General features: G+C 46.9%; 9 protein-coding genes across 9 annotated transcripts; 5 read left to right on the top strand and 4 right to left on the bottom strand.

Moving 5' to 3' along the window:
* Nucleotides 1-95: 95 nt before the first annotated feature.
* On the top strand, nt 96-1418 carry N7487_000572 (nitronate monooxygenase; the record flags this gene model as incomplete). The annotated part of the gene is made up of 5 exons (XM_056868320.1): nt 96-500; nt 575-595; nt 654-946; nt 1008-1229; nt 1283-1418. The coding sequence occupies 5 exons, from the start codon at nt 96-98 to the stop codon at nt 1416-1418; spliced, it is 1077 nt and encodes a 358-aa protein (XP_056733104.1).
* A 756-nt stretch (nt 1419-2174) lies between these two features.
* Nucleotides 2175-4185, top strand: N7487_000571 (uncharacterized protein; the record flags this gene model as incomplete). The annotated part of the gene is made up of 8 exons (XM_056868319.1): nt 2175-2525; nt 2570-2720; nt 2773-3012; nt 3072-3218; nt 3298-3409; nt 3481-3610; nt 3668-3901; nt 3952-4185. The coding sequence occupies 8 exons, from the start codon at nt 2175-2177 to the stop codon at nt 4183-4185; spliced, it is 1599 nt and encodes a 532-aa protein (XP_056733103.1).
* A 591-nt stretch (nt 4186-4776) lies between these two features.
* On the bottom strand, nt 4777-5403 carry N7487_000570 (uncharacterized protein; the record flags this gene model as incomplete). Its single annotated transcript, XM_056868318.1, has 1 exon — nt 4777-5403. One exon carries the CDS (start codon nt 5401-5403, stop codon nt 4777-4779), a length of 627 nt encoding a protein of 208 aa, XP_056733102.1.
* A 703-nt stretch (nt 5404-6106) lies between these two features.
* Nucleotides 6107-6840, bottom strand: N7487_000569 (MARVEL domain-containing protein; the record flags this gene model as incomplete). The annotated part of the gene is made up of 5 exons (XM_056868317.1): nt 6107-6140; nt 6207-6253; nt 6313-6497; nt 6553-6724; nt 6778-6840. The coding sequence occupies 5 exons, from the start codon at nt 6838-6840 to the stop codon at nt 6107-6109; spliced, it is 501 nt and encodes a 166-aa protein (XP_056733101.1).
* A 1402-nt stretch (nt 6841-8242) lies between these two features.
* On the bottom strand, nt 8243-9209 carry N7487_000568 (uncharacterized protein; the record flags this gene model as incomplete). Its single annotated transcript, XM_056868316.1, has 2 exons — nt 9059-9209; nt 8243-8922 (listed from the first exon to the last, which is right to left on the bottom strand). Exons 1-2 carry the CDS (start codon nt 9186-9188, stop codon nt 8243-8245), a joined length of 810 nt encoding a protein of 269 aa, XP_056733100.1. The 5' UTR covers nt 9189-9209.
* A 534-nt stretch (nt 9210-9743) lies between these two features.
* Nucleotides 9744-11248, bottom strand: N7487_000567 (uncharacterized protein; the record flags this gene model as incomplete). The annotated part of the gene is made up of 3 exons (XM_056868315.1): nt 9744-9925; nt 9976-10815; nt 10876-11248. The coding sequence occupies 3 exons, from the start codon at nt 11246-11248 to the stop codon at nt 9744-9746; spliced, it is 1395 nt and encodes a 464-aa protein (XP_056733099.1).
* Nucleotides 11249-11532: 284 nt separating this feature from the next.
* On the top strand, nt 11533-14276 carry N7487_000566 (phosphatidylinositol 3-kinase VPS34; the record flags this gene model as incomplete). The annotated part of the gene is made up of 2 exons (XM_056868314.1): nt 11533-11591; nt 11645-14276. The coding sequence occupies 2 exons, from the start codon at nt 11533-11535 to the stop codon at nt 14274-14276; spliced, it is 2691 nt and encodes an 896-aa protein (XP_056733098.1).
* A 1859-nt stretch (nt 14277-16135) lies between these two features.
* N7487_000565 (acetate uptake transporter family protein) lies at nt 16136-17137 on the top strand (the record flags this gene model as incomplete). The annotated part of the gene is made up of 3 exons (XM_056868313.1): nt 16136-16497; nt 16582-16744; nt 16820-17137. The coding sequence occupies 3 exons, from the start codon at nt 16136-16138 to the stop codon at nt 17135-17137; spliced, it is 843 nt and encodes a 280-aa protein (XP_056733097.1).
* A 3923-nt stretch (nt 17138-21060) lies between these two features.
* N7487_000564 (uncharacterized protein) lies at nt 21061-21954 on the top strand (the record flags this gene model as incomplete). The annotated part of the gene is made up of 2 exons (XM_056868312.1): nt 21061-21671; nt 21744-21954. 2 exons carry the CDS (start codon nt 21061-21063, stop codon nt 21952-21954), a joined length of 822 nt encoding a protein of 273 aa, XP_056733096.1.
* Nucleotides 21955-22429: the final 475 nt, after the last annotated feature.

The raw sequence follows: 22429 nt of genomic DNA, 5'->3' as shown, positions 1-22429 counted from the left end.
TATTACCGATGATCCTGCTGGGCTTATAAAAGTCAAAAATTTGCCGTTGCGATGGCACCGCAAGTCCAAGGACGTCTACCTCACGCAACTCCAAGATGGCCCTTATCACCACACCAACGACCCAGCTTCTTGGGATCAAACACCCCATCCTCCTAGCTGGAATGGGTCATACAGCAGGATCGGACCTGGTAGCTGCAGTCTCTAATGCAGGGGGCCTTGGGGTCCTTGGTGGTCTTGGCTACACCCCAGACATGCTGCGAGATGCCATCCGAGAAGTCAAACAAAAGCTTCGGCAACCGGATCTCCCATTCGGCGTGGACCTATTGATTCCTCAGCTTGGAGGCTCTGCCCGCAAGACCAACATCGATTATACGAAGGGGGCATTGGACGACCTCATCGATATCATCATAGAAGAAAAGACAAAGGTGTTCGTGTCGGCTGTAGGAATTCCCCCAAAGAGGGTTATAGATCGACTTCATGAGGCTGGAATTCTGTATATGGTACGTACCAAGAGATGCAAGCAGTGTTGTCACAGATTACAAGCTACAGTGACTGATATTGATTCATAATACAGAACATGGTCGGCCATCCGAAGGTACAAACTCCAGATCCCACCCTGTGATTCTATGGCAACTAGTTAATTTGAATTGAAGCATGTCCACAAAGCCTGCCAGGCCGGAGCGGATTTCATATGCGCTCAGGGCGGAGAGGCAGGTGGTCATACGGGCGAGATTCCAACGAGCGTGCTCGTTCCAGCTTGCATCGACGCTTGCCGCCAGTACAAATCCCCGCTCACTGGAAAGACCGTACAGCTAGTAGCAGCTGGTGGTATTTTCGACGGCCGAGGTATCGCCGCTGCACTAGCCATGGGCGCTGGTGCGGTGTGGGTTGGCACACGCTTTGTCACAGCCCGCGAATCTGCTGCTTCGAAACTGGGCAAAAAGGCGTGAGTGCCTAAATCATTCAACCTCCATGTGGTGTGACTTGCTGACCGATGAGACTTGCAGGATCATTGACGCAGGATTCGAGGATACCATGAGGAGTACGATTTGGACCGGGCGTCCACTACGGGCTCTTGCTACGCCATATATCAGAAATTGGGAGCTTAATCGGCGCGATGTCATTGAGAAGCTGCAGAACCAGGGATTGACTGTACTCGACTATGAACTGGATAAGCTGGCACGAGAGGGCAAGCTAACAGATGAGATTGAAGAACAATCCACGCAGAGGTATGTTCACAATGTTTCTATTTCAAATTGAGATTTTGCTAACATTGCTGCAGGCCGATGGGGTGCGGTGCTGCTATGGTAAACACGCCAGATCAATCCGCGCATGAAATTATCTTGGAAATGATCACTCAGGCGTTTACACTTCTGAGAGATGCTGGGCAATATGTCAACCAGACTTCGAAGCTATGATTTCCTAGTTTCCGTAAAGCACAGTTCATCTATGGGTATACAGCAGATATTGAAATTTGGGGTTGTGGGTAACCAATTTTGTGTGAATGGCACATCTCGTACTTTTCGCTCGCTTAGCAGTTAAGCCAACTTTAGGTTGGGACAGCTAGTCCATATAGAAGAAGCAAATTATCCTCTATCCATATCCCAACCTTATTCCCCCCCAAAAAAACTCCCTTCATGACATAAAAGCCGCCTAGAACAGACGTTAAGGTCAAAACTAATACCATGAAACTCGAAATCAAGGTCTAGAAGGCTAAAGGAAATGTAGAAATTACACAAGCATGAGTACGGGCGACAATATGTGCCACATAGAACTTTTCTTGCATTGCACCATATTACATCGACATGCAAATGTGGATGTACAACTTGAATTCACCTCCGGGGTGCTAGCGCCCCGGTACAAAAGTCCTTAGCTATGAAATAGGGACAAATAGTACTTAAGAAATCTTTTACCGGTAGTAATAGCCAATAAAGCTAAATTCCCCTATAGCACACTTTCCGCTCGTAAATGAGTTCAGAGTTGGGGTTTTAATTCAATGATCCTCGGTTTCTATACTGTCCAATGTCCAATTTGGCTTCCGCGGCGGGGCGCAGTCCATATATAGACCGAGGTCGGAGTAGTACCATACAAAGGACGGAAGCGGACGACACTTTATATATATATCTGTCTAAATACTGTCCGAGTCTTCGACCTTCCTCGTTGTATATCCAACAATGGCACCCCATAAAGTCCCGATCATCATCGGTGTTGGAGAGGTCAAGAATCCCTCACGCCGAACAGAAGATGCCATTGAGCCTTTGCACTTAATGCTCCAGGCAATCAGAGAGGCTGCCTCAGATGCTTGTGATTCTGGCGCACCTGCTGTTATCTCTTCCGTCGACAGTGTAAAGGTTGTAGCGAGTTCGACGTGGCCATACAAAGATCTACCAGAGCTAGTGTGTGAAAAGCTGGGGGTCAAACCCTCTCATACAGCTTACAGTGAGCTGGCCGGAAGCACATCTGTGCAGCTGATCGACGATACAGCTCGAATGATTGCAAACGAGCAAATCGAGGTTGGAGTCGTGGTTGGTGGGGAAGCGATGGCATCATGTTTGTTCACTCGTTCCAGCAAATGCGCGGGGCAGCTACGGGAGAACGTGGCACTAACGGTAGTGTTTTCATAGTGAAGGCTTTTGTCAAAGATGGCACATACCCACCCCCTTGGACAGCACCGGAAAACTCGCAGGTTTACTACGCCAATGATACCGACTCATTAACTGGTTAGTGTCACTCCTCCGGGGATGGTGCAAGTGTAGCCGCTGACTTGCACAGGAATTGGGCGTACTCATCGAGTTGGTGTTCCTATGCATGTCTACCCGATGTATGAGAACGCTTTGCGATGGCAGAGAGGCCAGAGCCCCCTCGAAAATCTTGAAGAATCCGCTTCGCTTTATGGTCGATTTGCCGAGATTGCGTCTAAGCACCCGATGGCGTGGAGTTCTGGAAAGAGTCCTAAAACAGCAAAAGAAATCGGAAGTATCACCAAGAATAACAGGATGATATGTTTCCCTTGTGGGTGTCCTCTATCTATATTGTGAAAGCCCTAATGTGCTAACTCTAGTAATACAAAGATCCGCTGTTGATGAATGCGTTCAACGACGTGAACCTTGCTGGTGCTTGTATCCTAACTACGACAGAGTGTGCCGTACGAATGGGTATCTCACGCGATAAGTGGATTTTCCCACTTGGGGGTGGAAGAGCAGAGGATTCTAAAGACTGTAAATTCCTCTACTCGGAGCCTGCTATCTGACATGTTGAGCACTAGATCAATCAACTAACATCATTCTGTACCTATAGTCTGGGACCGTCCTAATTTCTACACCAGCCAGGCAATAGTATCTGCCCTCGATCTTTGTTTCCATTCGTCTGGGCTTAGCAAGGATGACATCGACCTCTTCGATTTTTACTCGTGAGTGTACATCCATTGATGCAGTAACTTGGTTTGATATCAGTCACGCTCACCTTTTTGCCAATCGGTAGCTGCTTCCCAATTGTCCCAAAGATAGCATGCCACCATTTGGGTATATCTTGCGACAAGCTCCCAAAGCCAATCACCCTCCTAGGAGGCCTCAACTCATTTGGGGGCGCTGGTGCAAATTATTCTATGCACGTAAGATATAGCACTTGAATTCAGCACTCAATATTGGATCTGACACTTTTGGTCAAGGCTGTGGCGGAGATGGTCCGTCAGTTACGGAAGCTTAGTGGTGCACACAAGCCCTCAAACGGACTTATTCTCGCCAATGGAGGCGTTATGACAAGCGAGAGTGCAATTTCCCTGTCAACGCATGGTCGCAGAGGTAATGGTCGGTATCCCACGAGAGATAATCGCGAGATTCTTCCAGCCAGTCCGCTACCCCCATCAATTAGTATGCACGGGGAAGGAGAGGCCATCGTCGAGGTTTGTTACCATCTTCGAACCGATTTAAAGTTTTACTAAATCTTCTCAAGACATATACGGTCGAGTATGATCGGGAAAACCACCCCAAACTGGGCCATATTGTGTGTCGTCTAAAGAGTAATGGGCACCGCCTTATCGCAAACCACGGTGATATACCCACATTGGAGCAGCTTTCTAGCTGGACGGAGGAGCCCATTGGGCGCATTGGATTTTTAAGGCGATCTTTAACAACGGCGGGCCAGAATTTGTTCTTCTTTCGTAAAGACGATACATGTCGGTTGTGATGTCAATAGAAATTCAAGAGCAGAAACGACATTGAATAACCAGCAAAGGTCTAGGAAAAAGGCCACGTCAAAGTCCATAGTAAAATGTGAGATGATATTAGATATTTAAATAAAGCTAGAGCCTAGAAGCTGATGTGATTATAGAAAGTCTCAACTCGAGAAGTGCATAATAGTTAACAATCCAAGAATTAGTCACTTCTTGGGGTAGAAGTGGTACCACCGGCCTCAATACAGCGAAATAACCGAGTGCTCTTCTCACTCTTACACCGATTAATTTCTCTTGCTACTAAGAGTTGCAAAAAGACAAAGCTTTCTACATTTTCAAAGAACATAAACTATATTAAAGTATGTTGTGAGGATAAAATGAATGACTGTTTCTATTATAAATGTGCGTGACGATGAACTAGCTGAAATTCAACAGGTATATGAGTCTTCTTGGTTGTTTTCGCTTCTTTTTTGGAAAGGGGAAATCGGCGGAAACTAACGTGGAAAGAAAAAGCAAAGGTTTACCGGGGATTCATGCTGGGGTTTCTATGAAGACCAATAGTGCTAACACATGTAGAAGCCGCAGGCTCCGGCACATGCTCCGACTCAGGTACAGGTTGTGGGGGCAAAGCAGGGGGGGTAAGGTCCAGGAACAGGCCGGTTATAGGTCGAATAGGTGTCGACAGGAGGGGCAGGGCGAGGCCTCACTGGAATCCGAGAGTTCATACGAGCCATACTAGCAGCAGGAGGGATCTGCAGAGCATTCACATATGGCTCTGGGGCGGAATCCTCAGCGTGAGGAATTGTCACCGGGAAAGGCATGCTTAAGTCCCAGAGCAATGACTGGGTCTCAAGGTTCCGGGCAACATCAGTGGGCTCCCTGTGTCGCATAAAGTCACCAGTCAGCATATTCAAAGTGTCAGAGGTGTAAATACAGGCCCAGTCAAACTCGGACATTGGGTCCAGTCCGGGGCGATCGATCAGAACGGTGAAAAATCCAATAGGGACAACACGCACAAGCTCATTTGTCGAGCAATCAATGACCATCATCCGTCCGGCTCGTTTCAGTTGCTCCAATGACAGATGGAGCTGACCCACTCTACCATTGAGTTCATGCTCAAGCGATAATCCATTGTGCAAGATGTCGTCAATGAGGCGCTGGCAGCCGGTTTGAAACACAGTGCGTGTAGTCTGAAAGAGCCGGGCTGAAGTGTTGTCTAGCATAACAGACATGACTCCTTATTGATACCACAATTCCGACGCTAGCAGAATGTATTGTGATGGGTTGCAGTAATGATGATCACGAAAGATGAATCCCTAACTCAAAGGCCAGCAAGAGTGGATTGTCAAACACTGTTCAGGCTAGAGGGCTATTTATATTGTTTCCACGCCGGACTTCCGGAAATGGCGAGGTTAAAGACAAGAAAGACGACAAAGGTGAAAAGAGAGAAGCGTGGAACAAGGTGATCTGGAAAATAAAGGCCTTGTTGGCGGTTCTTTGTTACTCGGGCTGAGGATTAGAAACTAGGCGAGGGTGGGTAACAAATTATTTGAGCACCTTAAATCAATATCCATAGCTATAGTAATCACTACGGCAAAAGCTTGCGCGGCCATAGACAATAATACCCAAATGAGGATGGATTAGGAATAGATTTCAAAAAGACTGGCTTCGCGCGAAATAAGCAGTCGGATCGCAAACAAAGCACTAAAGATATTATTCCACCAAGGGTATCAGCGTAAGTCGTAATTCGTTGGCCTTCAAATCATGAGGCAAACACAGGAAAGCAAAGAAACAGAAGCGCACGAGCATCATGAAATAATTCATGTAGCCAACACTGTGCTGAGCGTGAGGCGCGACGCGCATGGTTGGCCGTGCATAACGAGGTATTGGTGTTAATTTCTGCTATGGAGAGGCGTGATGATTCGGCGACATTATCTAGACAGCGGAACGACCCCAGCGGCGGCGGCGACTGTTCAGTATGTCAGTATCAACCAAGAAATACCGCGTTATTCGAAGGTGCGCATTGATCACTTACACTCCGTCGGTGGTGTTTTGGCGAACGCGGGAGGTAAACCAAATCCCCTGGGGGCCTATTAGTGCTCCTTTTTTCCCCACGTGGATCGGGAGATTTCATCACATACCACGATAGCAGAAGTAAGCCAGATAATAGCAGAAAGGAAGCTGAAAGCCTCTGCTGCCTTCCATCGGCCACACGTCTGGTCCCCTCTAAAGTGCCAGGACCAGATGCTGCCGCATGGCAAGCGGCGGATAGTGTCGACAAGGACACCGAAAGCAGCGAACCAAGCAAACGAAATGAGAATGTCCACTGGATTCCAGTAAGCATTGATCTATATTCACGGGGTAGGATATCCAGCACGTACTAGGCCAAGAGAAGAATCCCGAGGAGAACGGGATCAGCCATATGAGGCCCAGCAATATCGATAAGCCAGCGATCACTTCAGTATAGATCCATCGAGACTGGGGCCACCAGTCAACGTCTACACCGCTCTGGTCAACCTCAGCAAGGTAGTGTCCGATAACACCTGCGACGACCTAGAAGAGAGTCAGATGCGATTTATCAGTTGGTGTAGATGTGGGGTGTTCACAGCTGCAAAGGCGATCTCCGCAACGCGGAGGATGATAGACGCAAGACGTGAAATGACGGGCATTGTTGAGGTGTTCCCAAATCAATAGGATGTTCGATGAACAAATCTGAAGGATGTGATTGTATACGGAGATAATGTGCCAAGCCTGTGTGAGAAGATGTAGCGTGGGATAAGAAGTATGGGCTGGGGAACACGAGAAGCTATATAACGTATCAGGTCGCACAGACAAACAAACTCGGAGAGGGAGTAATAGGGTGTTTTTAAAGCAAGGGACGAATATGAAAGCCCAATAAACCGGAAAAATAATATGAATTAATCAAGAACCCAAAACAAAGCACAACTTGCATTAAACGCGACCAATAGAGTCAATCTAAGCCTCCTGGTGTCGTCAGATTAGTTCCGTATACAATTCTTTCAAACAAGCCGCGGTCACTATTGGTCTAAGTGTGTACTGCCCAACCGTCTTCCAGTCCTGGGTGGGTAAGAGATCGACTTTTCGTGGCGGACTGACCGCTGATGTGGACTGTGGCTGAATGCTCCTCAGCACCCGATCGGAGCAAGGAGTGGGCCTATGGGCTGTGGGGAATATGAGCGTACAGGTACTGCATAGCCCTGGAACTATTCTGTTGCCTCCAAATCATCATTCCTGTCTTCCCCAGACCCAGCTTCCCCTTACTAAAAAAAAATGCCACGATGTGCTGGCCTGGAATACGGGCTCTGCGCTGGATTGTGATATGCTTCAGTGGCTTGGTCTTTGAGTGGTGAGTTGACTGCCGATCCCAGGACTATTGACGATAGCTCTGATTTGGTGCAGAATTGGGTTGGGTCTCCACTCAGGGCGATCATTTGTGCTGTCTGACAGGTGGACTGCCGAGCTGCCATAGACAAGGGAGATCCGGTTTGAAGCGAGGAGACCTTGTACACGTTTGACGACAATGACATCATCTTTAATTTGAGTCATCTAACTTGCTCTTCTCTCAGCCCTATGACCACGGAGCAGGACTTGATAAGGTTGATTCTATATATTTTATGCATACGTTCATGTAAGGCATAGAGTTATTTTGCATTGTGTTGATTATAGATTACATTCATTGTTACTACATAGTACAGTGTACACACAGTATTTGACGTGGAGATATAGCAGAACTAGGCAGACATACCAAAACATCAATATGTACGAAGTACATGCAGGAAGAGTCCAGAAGCATGCGAGTGTATAAAAGTTTTAAAATTGAGCTAATAGTGGGCCTTTCATACTATGAATAGCAATAACCGCAAGCACAAGCGTATATCCACTTTGGTAAAGCCAAGAGAGATGATCAAATTCGAAATAATGCTGCCTATAACGTCCCCAAAAAAAGAAAATTACATATTGATGCATAATGACCTCCCTTCCGCAACACCGAAGTCAAAATAAAAGTATCAAATATTACAATAGTTTCGACAAGACGAGGAGGAAAAATGACTACGTATTCTTCCGATCCAAGTGCCATGCCATCACATCGCGGAATATCCCCTTGGAGCCAGTCTCGATAGTATCACCATGGCAAGGAATCAAACGATCAAAGTCCCATTGATCAATCCTTCTCATGGACTCATTGAACGCCGCCCGATCTTGTTTGGAGAGAATATACCATGCAAACCGTCTGTGCCATGTAGCTGGCGGCTTGGTGGACAACAGCGGCATGATAAGCCTCGTAAGGAAATTAGTACCCGCTTCGGGAGTCTTGCAATACTGCTCCTTAGCGGGCAGGTTGAAGAGCAGATCCGCCTCAATAACCGTGCCCGTGGGCTTATGCAGAAACACCAGCTCACGCGACCCGTGGCCATATACATACTCGCTTTCAAACTCAGCATCGAACTCCTTCGAGATCGACCGCGGCAGTTGATCGTCCTTCTTAAATACATGCTCGAACGGGGTGTCCTGGAACTCCGGGTTCGATTGTCGCTTTTCATACAGACCCTCCGGCGCCAGGATCACTGCTTGAGGGTATGCGTTCTTCCACGGGGTGATATTGAGGTGGTGTTCGATATCTGGCGCCGTGATGTATTTGACGTTTCCACCGAGAGATTCGACTGTCTCGCGGACTTCGGGCGTTAGGCTGACGGGTGAGAATACTGCGAGGGAACCAGTGGCAAGCTTGACTGTCGCATGCAAGGAATATTAGCGCAAGATCTTAAAAAAGGGGCCCCCGTGGACTTGATATGGCTGCACATCATTCCCTGTCCTCCGAGGTATTATGCGCCTGGTAGGTTTGGCTCTGTAAGGATTGGCACTAACCCAGCGTCCCTCGCCCGCCGAACTGCAGGTGTCCAAACCGTGCGAATGGTAGACTCATAGTCACGATTTCCGGTGTCACATGGCGGATTACCATGGTCGCAGAAGGGTTGGTTGGAAAGAGCTGTGGCATTTTGACGCCTTTCCTCTTTTTTGGCTTTGTTTGTGCTTAGAGTTCGAGAACTGCGCTCCCTGGCGTTGGATGTCTCAGTTAGAGTGTCTTGCAGCTATAGGTATATTGTAAAGCTCACACTATAGCAGAGAAGAGAAAAGCTGAGTTGTAAAATAGGAGGTTTAAAAAGTTGCTGGAGAAAGGAAGTGGCCAGACAAGCTTGGAATGACGTACAGGCTTATCAGCCACTCACTCCACTTTTCGATCGAGCCAGGTCGGATTTATCATCGCTAAGGGGCGACCTCGGTAACTTATGTACCTGGTCTACTTTTGTACATATATGGCTTACGTGCATTAAAAGAGACTATCCAAGTAGCCTAATTATTTTAGAATTTTTCGATTTTGTGCTTTATAAGCGTCATACTCTAGATTATGTGCTAGATATCATAAAATACAACTGGTATATTCACAGTACAAAGCCAAATTATTAAATTGACCTAGTAATGCAAGCCAAAAGATCAAGGGGTATCTTGCAAAACACATATTGACTCGTGGAATCGTGTCTTCGGAAGAAGCTTAAGTATACCAGCTTGTGCCAGTCTCTTGCTCTTTCTCTTCGCGGTGGGGGATAATAGAGTTCTGAATTTTGAACACATCAATAATTTCATACCACGTCTCATGGTCCAGGCTGAAGACCGCCTGATGTTTCTGCACGCCCTTTTTTTGGGCTTCACTAGGGGCGAACGGCGCGGCGGCATCTGCTAAATCATTAGTGCGTTATCAACCAGTCATATTGAAGAATACTCACGCAGGGTCGGCAAGTCGCGACTATCTGTTGATACACCCACTGTGCCGTCTCGCACGAGGAAACTCACGTAGAACAAGTTTTCCACGCTTTGCCCGAAAGATCTCGGGTTGATACAGAAACGAAACAAGGGAATTCCCCCGTCGTCCGCCACGCTGTGCTTATCCATAATCTGTTGCGCCTTCTCCGGGGTAAGATTTGTTTCGCGACTAAGCTCCTGCTCAGCTGCTGTTTGACGCTTAAGCTGGTTATTGGCAAGCAGCTTATTGATCTCGGAACAGATCTGGGTCAGATTCGTGCTGTCCTGCTGGCCAAGATCCTGCTGCGCCATTTCTCGGGGCGCCACGGCTTGCGTCGGATCGATACGCTCCGCTGCTCTTCGCTGTGTCAGTTGTCGCGTACGCTTCTGTACTGACAGCGGTCCCAGCAACCATCCAGACACAGCTGGACGAGCATTGTTGGGGAAGCAGGCCGATCGGCCAAGCGTGTCCCAGTTCATCGCATCGCCGTCATCTTCGTCACTGGCATCGGGATCTCTTTGGCTTCTACCGAGGCGCGCCCGATGTCCCTGTGTCCCATTTGCCGAAGCCGTCGCATTGTTCGGGCCGCGACGCATGAACGATACACACTTGGAGACAAACTCGTCTACATCGATGCCGGCAGAGGTGTCACCGAGCGCGAGCTGGGTGGCTTTTTTGTGCGTTAGATCAGCGGTGTTGACCAGGATGCGCGAATCGAGGGTGGCATCGGCGGTCTGCTTCACTTTGGCGTAGAATTGATTTGCTTGTTCGACAATGTTGAGGATACCATCATTTCCAGGCTGCATGAGCTCGCCGCGCGTGTCTTTGTGAAAACTGTTAGAGCGCGATCATTCGAGCATCAAATCCAGATAAAGCAACCTACCATTCAGTTCCCTACCCAGATCTCGAAGTCCTCTCCGAACACTTCTCCGTTCTTCGGGGTCCTGATCGGGGTCATAGTATCGTGTGTCGCTGCTGTTTCGTTGAGATGATGCTTGCGACTGCGCAGATCGGGCGGACTGAGCAGACCGAGAAGATTGGGTGGATTGGGCAGGCTGAGCATTCGAGGGGCGGTCGGCTAGTCGCTGTCGTTTACTCTGTGAACGCGGTGCCATCACAGCGGTGCTTCTCTTATTAATGCCCGGATGGCGATTTTCTTTATCAGAAGTAAATGCGTCTGGCGATACTGTAGATGGTGCTGGTCGGGGACCTGGGGTGTTTGCTTCGTCCAGGTGCGTGTGAGTGAGACGTGCCATCCTCGATCAACGCTCGTTAGTGCGATATGAGATGCAGGTTGTAACAAAGAAAATTCAACAAAGAAAAAAGGGCCAACTAATCGCGTGCGACTACACACAGTAGCCAAATTTAGATAAAGAGTATACCTCGAAATACACCGATCCTTGGAAAAAAAAGTGTGCGGTTACATTTAATGATCGCGAACGCTTTGTCGCGTCGCGTGGACCTTTCACGTGACCTCCCCGCGTCAGTTGCTTATCAGCCATGACGCAGCGACCTGTTGCTCTCCAGACTGGGAACAGAGATGGAAGCCTTCACCTTTGCCGTGACCACTCAAGTGGACATCCCTATACGCATCAAGATGTACGTTCTCCCTCCTGATAATCGAGGTTTTTCTCTCATTGACACATCCACAGTGGCTCGTTAGAGGGGAAGCAGAAGCCGATCCCATGCACGGTGCTTGATGAAAACGCCGAGCTACGGCATATTGGCTCTGTCCAAGACCCCACTTCCGATCTCTATGTGACCGCTCAAATATGGTCGGAGTCCAAGCCATTGGGCGTGCCGATGAAGACCAAATACAAGGCTTTCAAAACCACTCGAGTATGGAATGAATGGCTGGAGATGCCAATGTCTATCAAAGACGCCGAGCGTAATGCTCAGCTGGCAATCACCATTGTTGATATTTCCCCACTCGCTCCCGATAGGATTACGCATATTCCATTCGGTGGAACTACGATCACGTTGTTTGACGAGGACGGAAAATTGAAGATGGGCAGGCAAAAGTGCAGAGTTTATTTACATAAGGACGCAGACGGCTCTGCTACAACCTCTACTCCATCTGTTTTACCACCTAAGCGTCGCAAACCGAATACCCGGGATCCTTCGCAACAGTCACCAGAAGAGGCGGAACTGGAACGGGTCGAAGTCTTGATCAAGAAGCACGAAATGGGCGAGATCCCGCGTGTTGATTGGATGGATCAATTGCTCTTTCGGGAGTTAGAGAAACTGAAGACAAATGCAGATGAAGCGGCTCAAAAGCGCACCCTTGAACTTGACGCAGCCCTGCAAAAAGAGCCGAAACACGGCAAAGATCAGGACGATAGCTCTGATGAAGAGAACCTCGAAGATGAGTATTTCAACCTTTATGTTGAATTTCCACGATTCGATCATCCCATTGTGTGGGCCGATCATGAGTATCCTCCTCCGCCCATTTCCTCTTGGTCTCAAAATGCACCTCCCCACCCCAATGCCACTCTTAAGCCAGTTCCGGAAGTACAATTTGGCCCTGGAATTTCACACGCCGATCCCCATAATATCATTCAAATCTACGATCCAGAGGTTGGCCAAATCGGAAACCCGTGCGAGGACAAGCACCGGCGTTTGATCCGAAGCCATCGAACCGGCATCATGGATCGTGACCTGAAGCCCAATCCTAAGATCAGGGATGATCTTAATATGATTATTTCCTACGAACCGACACAAGACCTCACTGCCGAAGAGAAGGATCTTGTGTGGCGCTTCAGGTATCATCTCACGCGGGAGAAGAAGGCATTGACGAAATTCGTCAAATCAGTCAATTGGCGGGATGTTGGAGAATCGCGGCAAGCTGTTGAAATGTTCCCTAAATGGACCGAGATTGACGTCGATGATGCCCTGGAGATCCTGGGTCCCACCTTCGATAATCCTGCTGTCCGTTCATATGCTGTGGAAACACTGCGGAAGGCAGATGACGAGGAGTTGCTTCTATATCTTCTCCAATTGGTGCAGGCTCTGAAGTACGATGCAACTCCAGATAACCAACCCGATGCGGCTCCGCAGGAGTCCTCCCTTGCCCATTTCTTGATTTCACGTGCAGCTAATAACTTCAAACTTGGCAACTACCTACACTGGTATCTCATGGTCGAATTCGATGATGCCGATGCAATTCAGCGACGGCTATTTGCGCGGGTCGAATACTACTTCATGATTGAACTGGAGAAGCTTCATCCCGAGCATAGAAAGACACTATTGCACCAAGGTGAAATGGTGGCCGTGCTCTCCAAAATAGCCAAGGACGTACGCTTTGCGCGCGAAAACAGAGTTGGCAAGATTGAGATGCTGAAAAAGTATCTCCGTGATCCTGATAACGACCTGATAAACATAGATCCACCGCTGCCCTTGCCTTTGAACCCCGATGTTTCAGTTGTTGGACTATACCCCGAGGAATCGAACGTCTTCAAGTCAACTCTTTCTCCCTTGCTTATCACATTCAAGACTTCTGAAGGTCGTCGATATCCGATGCTGTTTAAAGTCGGTGATGATCTTCGCCAAGATCAATTGGTTATCCAGATCATCATCTTGATGGATCGCCTTTTGCAGAAGGAAAATCTTGATCTAAAACTGACTCCTTATCGAATTCTTGCCACCAGTGCAACGGCCGGCGCTGTGCAATTCATCCCTTCAATTTCTCTCTCCGCGGCGTCAGCCAAGTACAAATCCATCCTCGCTTATCTACAGGCCAACAACCCAGATGAAAACGAGCCCCTCGGCGTCCGCAAAGAGACAATGGATACATATATCAAATCATGTGCAGGATACTGCGTCATCACGTACCTCCTCGGCGTTGGCGACCGGCATCTTGAAAATCTGCTTCTAGCCCCAGATGGCCACTTCTTCCACGCCGACTTCGGCTTCATCCTCGGTCGTGATCCAAAGCCTTTTGCACCCATGATGAAACTTTGCAAGGAAATGGTCGAAGGTATGGGCGGCACAACTTCGCCCCACTATCTGCAATTCAAGCAATACTGCTATACTGCTTACACCACACTGCGGAAATCCGCGAATCTGATTCTTAACCTCTTCAGTTTGATGGTGGATGCTAATATCCCTGATATTCGAGTGGAGCCTGACAAAGCCGTCTTGAAAGTGAAGGAGCGCTTCCATCTTGAAATGACCGAGGAAGAAGCCATCCGTCACTTTGAGCAACTCATTGCAGACAGCGTCAATGCTATCTTCGGTGTTGTGATTGATCGCTTGCATGATTTTGTACAGGGCTGGCGGGCATAAGGTCTCTTCATTTTGAGATTTTGTGGATTCTGGGATGTGTATTTCAAACTCCAAAGGAATCTCCACTCTGATCCTACACACACTTTATTTTATTTTTTTCTGGTTCCGAATTGCAGACATACAGGCGTTTTGGAAATGATGCTATGGGGCGGGAATTTCGCTTCTCTTTTCATGAAGGTCGGCGCAATATGATGGGTTTATAAAAATCAGGATACCCAACCTATATTATTTCGTCTACATAGCAATGATTTCTTGAAGCTTCGATGCAACATAGGTACCCACCTGAACGGGCTCTTATTTACTGTATAATATAGATCTAACCAGGCCAAACCTCCGGTGAAGCACAGGGTGGTTGACGACTAGGGCAGATAGAATTTTCTAGTATGTCAGTCCTATAACCTGCGTCTACATATGGTAAAGGAGAAGTTACTCACAAACATTACGTTTTACAAGAATCACCGCACTCCGGTACCGGAGGAGGTAAATTCTTGTAGCAATTCGAAGTTCCCCCAGCATTGGACTCTAAAGACCAGTCTATGGCAAGATAACGCCGGTGAGAGGACTTTCTACTAGTTTTGTTGGTCAACGACCATGTGTGGTGAACTCGGAGTGCGGTTGATGTCTTACAAGTCAGTCATCATCCCCATATTAATGACACACGATATACGGAGTGTATAGTGGGTAATAATGATTCTTTTCCATCTCCCCACATTTAGTTGTCGGAGCAAGTTGTAATAAACTGTCTCGTAAGCCACACGTAACGTGCAAGGTGCCTCTTCATAGAAACAGATCATTGATATCCCATGATCGAGCCAAACATTCTATAGATCGAGCTTACCATTGACACCGATGTAGTCTGTTCAAGCAATACGATTGAGTTCCTGCTTCTCATGGCACCACCCGAGCCAAGTTGATTTTTATCCAATCGTAAGTCTCATAAGGTCGAAAATAATACGTGTTGTGCATGTCCAGGTGGATCATTGCCGAGCCCTGCAGACCGGGAGATCCTTTTGCTGGCGAGCTCGGCAGTTGTCACAGCACCCGGGGGCTTCGCCGTATATGGCAGTCAAACCCCGTTAAACTCGAACTCGCCTTTCTGTAAACCTCGATCACTTTCGGGATTCCGCATGGTTTCAACATGCTGAGAATGAAATTATATCATGCAAGAATGGCACATTCAACGCCAAGACTCTCATCACTTTAGAAACCTGATTTGCCGATCGTTCGATTTTAATAGGGTGTTTGACCGTAGCTTACTCGGACACCTCGGGATCAAGCCTTGCATTCCCGCGGTTTAGATCCACAGTGAGTAATACCAATACTAATTCACTCACTGCCTCCATGCTCAGGCTGCCCACATGACGGAAAAGTAGTTTTTCCCATGTAAAATGGGGGAACGGCTACCCTAATTGGTAGATATAACGCATCGGATGCAGCATTTTGATTATTAATAAGTTCAATGCTAATTAAACCTTAAGATATTTCGTACAAGTAACGTATTATATGTACAGAGGATCCCCACTAAATGCGGGATTTGATCCCGAGTTGTCCTGGCAGTGTACTTTCCCACACGCTCTACGTAGCGCAGAAAACTTCCTTACTTTTGCACTGAGGCATAATGCCTGGGCCGAGTGCTTTTTCAAAAAGTGTGCGTGAATAGTAGGGCCAGGGCCCTAGGCGGAAGAATCGGCAAAACCTTCAACCTTCGCGACCATTTACAACCTGTATCACCCACGCCTCAGACTATATATATATTCCGATCTTCATTGATATTTCTGTATTCACCATTCATATTATTTCTGCCCTTTTGACCGAACTGCTTCTCACCGAACAAAAAATTGGCATCCTTAAGACTCTTGATGGGGCATGTTATTGACACTACCGAGGTCGAAAGAACCAAAGTGACATCAAACCATCACATCGAGCCAAGCGCGCAGGACAACACTGGCTCATCAGTAGTCTCCCAACTTAGCAATGACTACGCCTCGCTCCCATCACATACTCCCGGGCCATGCCTATCGTGCAGACAGGGAAGCCAGTCTTCTCCTGTCAACGTTCAGAAATTCGCCAACCCTGCTCCCCTAGGTCTTTGTGCATTTGCACTCACGTGTTTTATCTCGAGTTGTATTAGCCTCAATGTGAGAGGTATACAAGCAGCAGGGGTCAGTGTTTCCTTGGCTTTGAACTATGGCGGCATAGCGCAGGTGTTGGCTGGCATGTGGTACGTTTCTATTCATCCTATATATTGGATATCCCCTTGAGACCCTGTCCCGTTTTGTGTGTTATCCAGGGCTAACAAGAGTAGGGAAATGGCGATTGGAAATACTTTCGGCGCGACGTCTTTCTGTTCTTACGGTGCCTATTGGATCACATTTTCTCTAATCTCGACTTTTGATACTCCCAATGCTACGAAAGATACAGCGGATTTGGTCTGCCAGAACGAAACTTTGATGGGTCTGTTTATGCTGGTAAGCCACCCGCATGGAATCTAGGATGCAGACATGATCACATTGTGGAGATATCGACTAAAACTATACGCACAGGCCTGGTTTATTTTCACTACACTGATGCTCTTATGCACTCTCAAATCTAGTCTTGCGATGTTCTCTTTGTTCTTTTTCCTAGACATGAACTATCTCCTACTCGGCGTTGCGCACATTCAATGCAGCTCCCATGGTGCGATCCCGATTGCAGTTCAGAAGGCAGGTGGTGCTTTTGGCATTCTGGCGGCGTTTTCGGCTTGGTATAATGCATTCGCTGGTATTTATAATCCCAATAACGGGTTTTTCATAGTTCCCCTTGGTCACTTCCCTTGGTCTCCGGCTATCCACATTCATCGGGCTAAGGCTAAAGAGGTGTGACCTCAGATTAAGAACAGCCCAAGAATAACAAGTGATTTTTCATAGTACGAGTGTCCGTCTTTCATACGGGTATGACGAATTACGAAGTGAAATCTTCTTGGCCTTGACTGCATTAGATCCCGGTTCTCTATAGATGAAAAGTATATTCTAAAAAACATACTTAAAATTTTGGGCCTCAAAGTAATAGCTGTCAATTTTTCGGCTTAGCGTGGTTCGTCTGGTCCACAACTGGAATTTTTATTTTAGAGCTCGGAAGTTGATATAAGGCCTTAGAGTTGGTGGAACGGTTTGTTAAAATAAGGTTTAACACAATGTTGAAACCATGGGTGGCTTCTATGCTTATTCCCGGCTTCATGAGACGTCCACGGGACGCCTAAAGGTATAGCACATATTTTTAGTATATTTTACTCACAGCCCAAATATACCGATATAAGCACCATGCTTTAGAAAGCGACCAAGAGTTTGAACCCTGCTAATGACTCTCTGTTTCTACTGCAGTCAAGACAGTGGAGCTGTCTCCTTTAGTTTAGCGCATATCCACCCCCTACGATGGATCCCAGGATCGTGAAGATATACAACCCCTTTTTTTCTCCTCTGCATGGGCGAGTAGAGAATTGTCATACAAAGGTCACAGGAAATAAATCCAAAATTTAGAGACCGTGCAAAAGGCCAGTTTTCTGTCAAAATTAATAACCGAAATCAATTAAGGGTGTTTAGACAGGTTGGCTAGGAAATTGTTTACCCAGGCATCATACGTCATAATATGCCTTATCTACTCCATATTAGGGGGAGAATTTCTTACTTCATTATGTATCGAACTACGTATTATACCCGATGGAGCCCGGTCACACGATAAAAGAAGAATTAAAAAAAAATTAAAAAACAAAACAAAAGCAAAACAAAACAAAAACAAAATGTTGGGAGGGGCCGGTTTCGCGTTCTTGCCTCTGATTTTCCTTTTTTTTTTTTTCTCTCTCCACTCATGCACAAAGGATGCCCGGGGATTTAGTTCCTACAATTTAGCTTTAGTGGAGACCTTCTATAGCTACTTGATACACAATAATAACGGAGAATTTAGAAAGGTTTCTAGGTTTCTATACTATGTACCTCATTTCCTTCCTTGCTACCTGGCACACTGATATCTCCCCCAAGATATCTATGTTAGCAAATAATCAAGAAATGAGGGAATGATAAAGTGCACAGATATTTACGGATAGTTTTCGATGTGCCAGGGCACGCACCCTAATCAATAGGCGTGGAGAGTACATAGTCGAAGAACTAAATCATACCCCCGAAATACTAGCAGTGTTTTGTATATAATTCTCATACGAAAAAAAACCTTTATAAATTACTGGGTGGGACCGCATAGGGTGCTGGTAGGCGATTGGACTTTGGGTGTGATGTACCGGGATACGCGGCAGAAGGAAAATTTAAGTGCTACATTTTGGACTAAAGAACAAAAGACAGGCGAAAAAACGAATGAAGTCATAAAAAAACCCCCAAGATTTATTGGGCTAGAGAGCAGATGGAGAGAAGTGAAGGGCAGGGTAAGAAAATAAAAGAGTGAGCAAACGTAAATAAAAAAAATTTGTGGCTGAATCCTTTGCCCGCAATTCTCAATAAACCTTTTTCAAAAATATTGATCAATGTAGATTTGAAAAAATTACCATTGACACCCCCCAAAAAAACCCCCAATCACATAGAATATTAGGTATGGTGGATCCTTGTGGCTTTCGTCTATCCTGTAAGCCATAACTTCACGAAGGAAACGAGTGGAAGAAGATCCCCACGTCAGATCAGTGGAACTCGGTAAAAATGATGGTATGTGGTGATACGAATCCTATCCCAATTTAGACCAGCGTTGAACTTGGGTACAATTAAAAAATAATAATTGGAGTACGGCCGAGATGGACCAGAAGGGATCTTCGGAATTCGAATGCATTGATTGAATTTGATTTATAGACTAGATATTTAATCATTTATTTATTATTTATTTAGTAATTTAGCGATTTACTTACCGTTTTAGGGGCTTGTTGGATTGGAGTGAGCTTGGCGTCTGCAAAAGCTGTCGAAACTGGATTGGACTGTATACCGTACAGACAACCAACAATCTTTGGGTGGAATCTAAGACGCAGGGCCGACAATACGACAGCCTATGACAGCCCAGCCCATCCCATCCCTTAGCATATTGAACCGGGTCCCTGCCTGCTCCACAACGACGAACCGAACCTAGCCCGTGGGTGGCCTAAACCTTGAAATTGTATGCATGGGTGTCAATGTGTAGTTTTCTACTCCGTACAGAGTAATGAAAACTAATATATGAAACTCTTCCACCCCTTCTCCACTACATAGCATTTGGTAAATGTTTCTGCCTAGTCCACACGACACCTGTCTGAGAACCCTTCTATACGAATTTGCAGTACGATGTTCACATAGAGATGGAGACAACTTTGAAGTGGATAGGGAGGAAACATATTGATATTAAAGTATGCACGTACATTCATACAGCTAGTAATGTAACTTACCAAGACAAGGCCTAGCCGCACCGAATATACCGAATACATCTAAATTCCTTTCAGGGACATAGCGCGGAGTATAATGCCCAGCCACACATTCGCCCCAATCCGCAGCAGCCCCTTCACGATGCGGGTGATTACCGAGTCTCGGGGGATTATATGCCCACTATTCTTCACTTACATTGGGGGCCCACCGATCTCCCGGGACTCCTTCCGGAGAAGGAGGCAAAGTTTCCCTTAGGGCGCACGTAGTGGACGTTCTTCGCGGGTAGCCGTCGGACAGAGCTCCATTCCTCTCCACCTCATCCCCCAGGGCTATATCCTGTACACACATATTCCGTCTGATGATTGTTGTTGTTTTCGCCTCTGGGTAAATATAACATGCACCGGATCAATGCCTGACTGCTCCGTAGAAGAAGATCTAAGGGAATTCACGAGGTCCCAAAAATTGTAGATCAAAATCCACATATGAAACACACTATGTTCTTGCACCCAACCACATTGTCTTTTTTGGGGAGGTATTCCTTTGAACCTAGAGCGGCCTTCATTGGACAGGTTAGGTGGAGCCCGTATACGCAATCCAAAAATATATAAAAAAAAAAAAACAAAAATTGAGAAAACCTCGAAGAATAAAATAAACTGGAGGTGGAGGGTGGAGCTTATACAAAGTACTGGTGCATATGTAGTCATAAAAGGTATACTCCGTAGTCCGGCTTCTACTCCATCATTTGCCTTTTGGCGCTAGCGGGGTGGGTCAGGGTCCGAGGCTGAGTATTTTAGCTGTACGGAGTAATAGTTGTTATAATGGTTGTAATGGCTTGTTATGCTTTGAACTTTCCCACTGAAATTGCTTAAATCCGAAGACTTTCCTCGGTGTTACAACCTTTTACAGCAATTTGTCCGCTGGGATTTCGTCTCCCGGTTGAGTATTTCGATTTTCCGTATTGTTCTGCTACCTTTTTCATTACACTACGTGTAATCTAGGCTACCCGACAGTCTGGGTACCGGCGGGCGATCATCAAGAGAGTCATCTTCGGGGCGATCCTGATCTATGCCAATCGAAAATCCATTAAAATCCACTAAAAGTTGTATCTTTCGTTCAGATTTTGCCAACACCGTTACCCCGTTATTGTATGATAGAATTACAGTCTAAGTCTGTCACAATCACCTTGGTGACATATCTACATACACCCGTGCTCTGTGCGGATCTATCCTGTCACCTTCTGCACTGTTTGTCTTCATATTCGAATAAAACTTGGGGTGGCCATAAATATTTCAACTTCCCCCTCCTCTTCCCCAGCATGAAAATACTCCAACCCAATCCCCGCTCCTTTACTCGAGATCCTTCCCCTTGTCCAGCTTTACTTCTATATTTACGTCTGTCGCTCCTGCCGTTGATATTTAATAATGACACGGTCGCTAGACGATATCAACCTGGATAATCAAACCCTAGATCATCTCTTCGAGTTCGATTTGACTACCTTTGGCTCCGTTTATCCCCAACCGTTCCGTGCTCGTCGATCACCCACTGTGGCAGATACATCCACGGCTCGTGCATACCAACCTAGATACAATCCGTACGAGGAATTGTTGACACCGATTGGTGGACATTTCGTGCCTACAGCTCCGCCGACTCATCGCCGTCCGAATCAGAACATACAGTATCATACTGTCAGCGATAATGACCCTCGGGCCCTAGCTATACCTTTTCACGGCTCTGCGGAATATTTCAGTCGTACCGCCCCTCTCGTGGCTTCTCCATTGCAATATCCCCAACCAAACCAGAACACCGCGCAGTACTTTACTGTCAACAGCAACGATCCCCAGGCCCCGGCTACGGCGTTTGATAGCCCCCGGGATAGCAGCGCTTGTACCGCGTCTCCCGTGCCTTCTCCTCTTGGGCAGGTACAACCTCAGCAGGGGCCTTCCCGCTCAGAAGTCATTGCTCTAGGAGCCTTAAGCAATGGTTCTACCAACGACAAAGCGCCCCGTAGCCCTAACCACGGACATGAGCAAGCGTGAGCCACCCACCCCCAGTCTAACGTGAAAGGAGAGTGAACGGCTTACTGACAAGTATTCAACTATTCCAGTAACTCGAACAACGATATTCGATGCGACTGGCCGGGCTGCTCGTACCATGGTACCTTCACGAAGAAGGGATCGTTGAAGCGCCATCGCGATGAACAGCATACTTCCCCACGCTCATTCCCTTGCCCATTATGTGAAAATGCATATTCCCGAAAGTCTCATCTGAACGATCACCAGCTGAAGGCCCACGGAATACGAGTTTACGTTCAATGAATACGGTTTTGGGATTTGGGATTTGGAACATTGAGGTCTATGTTAGTGATAGAACCTAGATTTACATGAACGGGCATTATAATTGGGTTTGTCTACGGAAACGGCGCGGCGATCGGGCTAAAATTATAATTTTTAGCAGGAGCATGGGATATTTGGATGTTTTGATATATGGGTTCATGGGAGGGTTCATGGAATGGTGCTTGGGAGGGTTCATGGGAGGGTTCATGGGATGGTTCATGAGATGGCTCATGGGATGGCTCATGGGATGTATGTGACACATAAGATGTACGGGTGATGCACGTCACAGACCTTAAACTGGGTAAGCTCTACCCCATTAGAGGTTGTGTGATACCTCATCTCGCCAGAATGGAGAAAATTTTATATGTTCTATCGTATGTACTTCTATAGAATCTCTTTAGCAGTGTATTCGAGAGGAATACACTCGCTACCGCGCGCATGTTTCACAGAATTGTAT

This window comes from Penicillium crustosum (genome assembly GCF_028827405.1).
Source record: "Penicillium crustosum strain IBT 35664 chromosome Unknown utg000001l_segment0_segment0, whole genome shotgun sequence".
NCBI lineage: Eukaryota > Fungi > Ascomycota > Eurotiomycetes > Eurotiales > Aspergillaceae > Penicillium > Penicillium crustosum.
The sequence above is the reverse complement of the archived record's forward strand: the minus strand, read 5'-3'. Positions and strand labels throughout refer to the sequence as shown.